The sequence below is a fragment of the Tupaia chinensis genome, unplaced genomic scaffold (genome assembly GCF_000334495.1).
Source record: "Tupaia chinensis unplaced genomic scaffold, TupChi_1.0 Scaffold143422_1, whole genome shotgun sequence".
NCBI classification, from domain to species: Eukaryota; Metazoa; Chordata; class Mammalia; order Scandentia; family Tupaiidae; genus Tupaia; species Tupaia belangeri.
Window position 1 is genome coordinate 441,418 of NW_006203266.1, and position 3,259 is coordinate 444,676.

The following is a 3,259-nucleotide window of genomic DNA, read 5'->3' on the forward strand; positions in this document are numbered from 1 at the left end:
TTCATATGTTTCCAATTTATAAATGTATCTTTTTTTTACATTTGGTTGAAAAAAATATAGTCTTCCTTGCCATATCCAAGAAGGCTTGCTTGACTTGCTAATTCCTTAGACTGTATGTAAAGAGGTTGAGCATGGGGCCTACTGAGGTGTTTAGCACAGCAACCCCCTTGCTCAAAGACACTATGTCTTTGGCTGATGGATTCATATACATGAAAATGCAGCTGCCATAAGAGATGGAGATGACAATCATGTGAGAAGAACATGTAGAAAAGGCCTTTGTCCTCTGAGTGCTAGAAGGAATCCTCAAAATGGTTCTGATGATGTATGTGTAGGACAACAATATCAAAGCCAAAGTGAGCAGTAGAGAAAGTGCAGCACAGGAAAACCCTACTATCTCTAGGAATTTTGTATCTGAGCAAGAAAGGTATAATAAGGGAAAATAGTCACAGGTAAAGTGGTCTATAACATTGGTCTTACAATAATCAAGCTGTATGAATTGCGTAATGGGAATATGATTAAGAATGAAACCAGCCAAGAAGCAAAGACAAGCAATATGCAGACTCTAGGATTCATGATGGTCATGTATTGCAGAGGTTTGCAGATGGCAACATAACGGTCATAGGACATGGCAGCCAGGAGGTTAAATTCTGTGACTCCCCCAAAAATGAGGAAAAATAACTGAGCTATGCAATCATTGAAGGATATAGTTTTATCTCCTGAAATAATGGTACTCAGGAACTTTGTTATACTGACAGTTGTGAAGGAAACTTCTAAAAAGGAGAAATCCCTGAGGAAGAAATACATGAGAGTCTGGAGGTGGGAGTCCAGCAGGGTAAGGGTGATGATGGTCAGGTTCCCAGTGATGCTGAGCATGTAGGTGATGAAGAGGAAGACAAAAATCACCACCTGAACCTGTGGGTCATCTGACAATCCCATGAGGATAAACTCTGTTATTTTGCTTCTGCAATCTAGGGGAGACAATATAGAGAGAATATTTGAGGACATGTATTGATTATCCATGTAACATGCTTGAGTTTGTCTCTGCATGTAATCAGAGTATGCCATATTTATGTAATTCAGAGTATCTTTAAGACAAATTAAAAAAAAAAGTAATACTTTAAGTAAGTTTTAACCATACCTCAGGCTCTGTGTTTTTTACACACATACGTCAGGCTCTGTGTTTTTTACACAGAGAGCTTCTGCTAAAATCTTACCTTACATGTCGGAAACGGAAACTAAAAAGATTTTTTTTTTAGATTTTTTCCAAGCATGTATCTTAAACAGAATAAACAGAAATTTCAACCTAGAATTTTCTAGTTATTTTAAATATTGGAATAAAAATGTGGCCTTTGACTTTTAAAAACTTCCTTGAAATTTTCCATCCAAATGAAAAATCTACCATTTTTTCAATCCCTATAACAGTGTCCATTTCGTACTTATGCCAGCTTTATTATTATTTACAAGCATAACACAGGATAGGCAAATGTGTCAGAAAAAAATATCACCCAAATGGACCAGCAAATGACGTATTTATTATGTTGCTGGACTCCCACGTAGTCAACCGTTTTGATTCTGGATCTGTGCACATGTATGTACGTGCCCAAAATCCCAAGAAGAAACGGAGAAAGGATTATGGCGTGGCCACCATCCCTGTGTGTGTGTGTGTGTGTGTGTGTGTGTGTGTGTGTATGTGTGATTTCTGTGATTTCTCCCTTTCTGTCTCTCTGTCTCTATCTTGCTGGCGAGCACATGTGCCAGATAGCAAAAATCTCTCTCTAAAAACAAAACAAAACCATACAAACGAACAAAAAAATATAGGTGCCTACAAAATTCGAAAGCATTTGGAGTAAATTTTAACAATGTGACAGATTTCTGCTTCATCTATTGTTTATAGGTAACTTTTCTACCCTTCTCCCACTTATTCTGAAGCCACAGATAATGGGCTCTTTGTCATGTTTGTCCTCAGAATTAGATAATAGAGAAGAAGCAGAGAAGAAATTTGGCATATTTTCCTATTTTCCTTTTGTCTACATCAACATTCATGTTTTACTAAATGCTCTATGTTTCCAGGAACTTGAAGCAATCAGGACAATGGCACAGGAAAGTTGTTTGTTTTCTTCTGGAATAATGATATTAATAATATATATATATATATATTTAAGTCAAAATATATATATATATATATATAAGTCAAAAGTTTCCTCTATAAATTAAACTGGTACATTGCCATACCACTCTCCATGCTTTCTCAATATAAAGTTTTTATTTCAGTATAATGAAAGAAGTTTCTGAAATAGGATATTTAATTTAAGATAAAGGATTCTTGATTATAAAGTGCATAATGTATCTTTGAAGACATTTTCAAGTTTTCTTTTCATTTACATGCGTGAACTCAGCAAAACTGGTTGCTATTGATGATTTAATAAAAATTCCTTCAGAGCTGAATGGAGACCGATGCTACCATCAAAGTATGGGAAATTCATTTAAAAAATGAGCATTATCTTCTGCTGTTTCTTAGGGACTTGAGAAAATAGGCTTCAGAACCCATACAGGAGAAACAGATGCCACGACTGCAATTTCTGTAAACAATGTATGGCAATTAAAGTATACGTGGATAATTACAAACCAAAGAGCCATTATTCTCAATTAATTTTCTATCATTAACAGTGAAGTCTGTGATTTTTTTAGATGGAGAAGTAAAGAATATCTTCAAGTCCTGAAGATATTATTTCCGACTTTCCTTCCTAACTACTGATCCTTTCTTTTTTCACTCATATTTAATTCATAATAACTTTCATATACCTTTCTCTTTCTTTCTCTTCAATGAATTCTTACCCCTCTTGGATATTCCATTATTGAATCAGGCATGTGACTCATTGAAAGTAAAAGTGACTCCATTCAGGTAACAAATTCTTGAAAGTATATAGAAATCATTTTTAGAAAACTTCTGTCATTTCATAGTAAATTTTAAGGACAGCCTTACTGAGAAAATAACAATACTATGTCCAAATCGTCCTTTTTAAGCTACTCCTTAAAGTTCTTTTAAGATATGAAGACAGTTTTTTCTTATTATTTTTAGTGAACTATGAGATATGAGTGGCAATCTCCCAAAATTCCACAAATTATTAGAAAACTAATTTACCATCTCACAATTTCTATGTATACTGAATTCTTTTTTCCTCAAGTAATACTCCAAAGGAGTCATAAGTAAAGTTGTGAACACATATATCTTCAAGCTACTTTGCATCTTCAACATTAT

At 34.4% G+C, this 3,259-nt stretch overlaps 1 protein-coding gene across 1 annotated transcript; it reads right to left on the minus strand.

The window, feature by feature from the left end:
• Positions 1–97: 97 nt before the first annotated feature.
• Positions 98–936, minus strand: LOC102491695 (olfactory receptor 6C1-like). The gene is given in 2 exon segments (XM_027766429.1): positions 98–504; positions 507–936. Coding segments are annotated over 2 exon segments (837 nt in total).
• Positions 937–3,259: the final 2,323 nt, after the last annotated feature.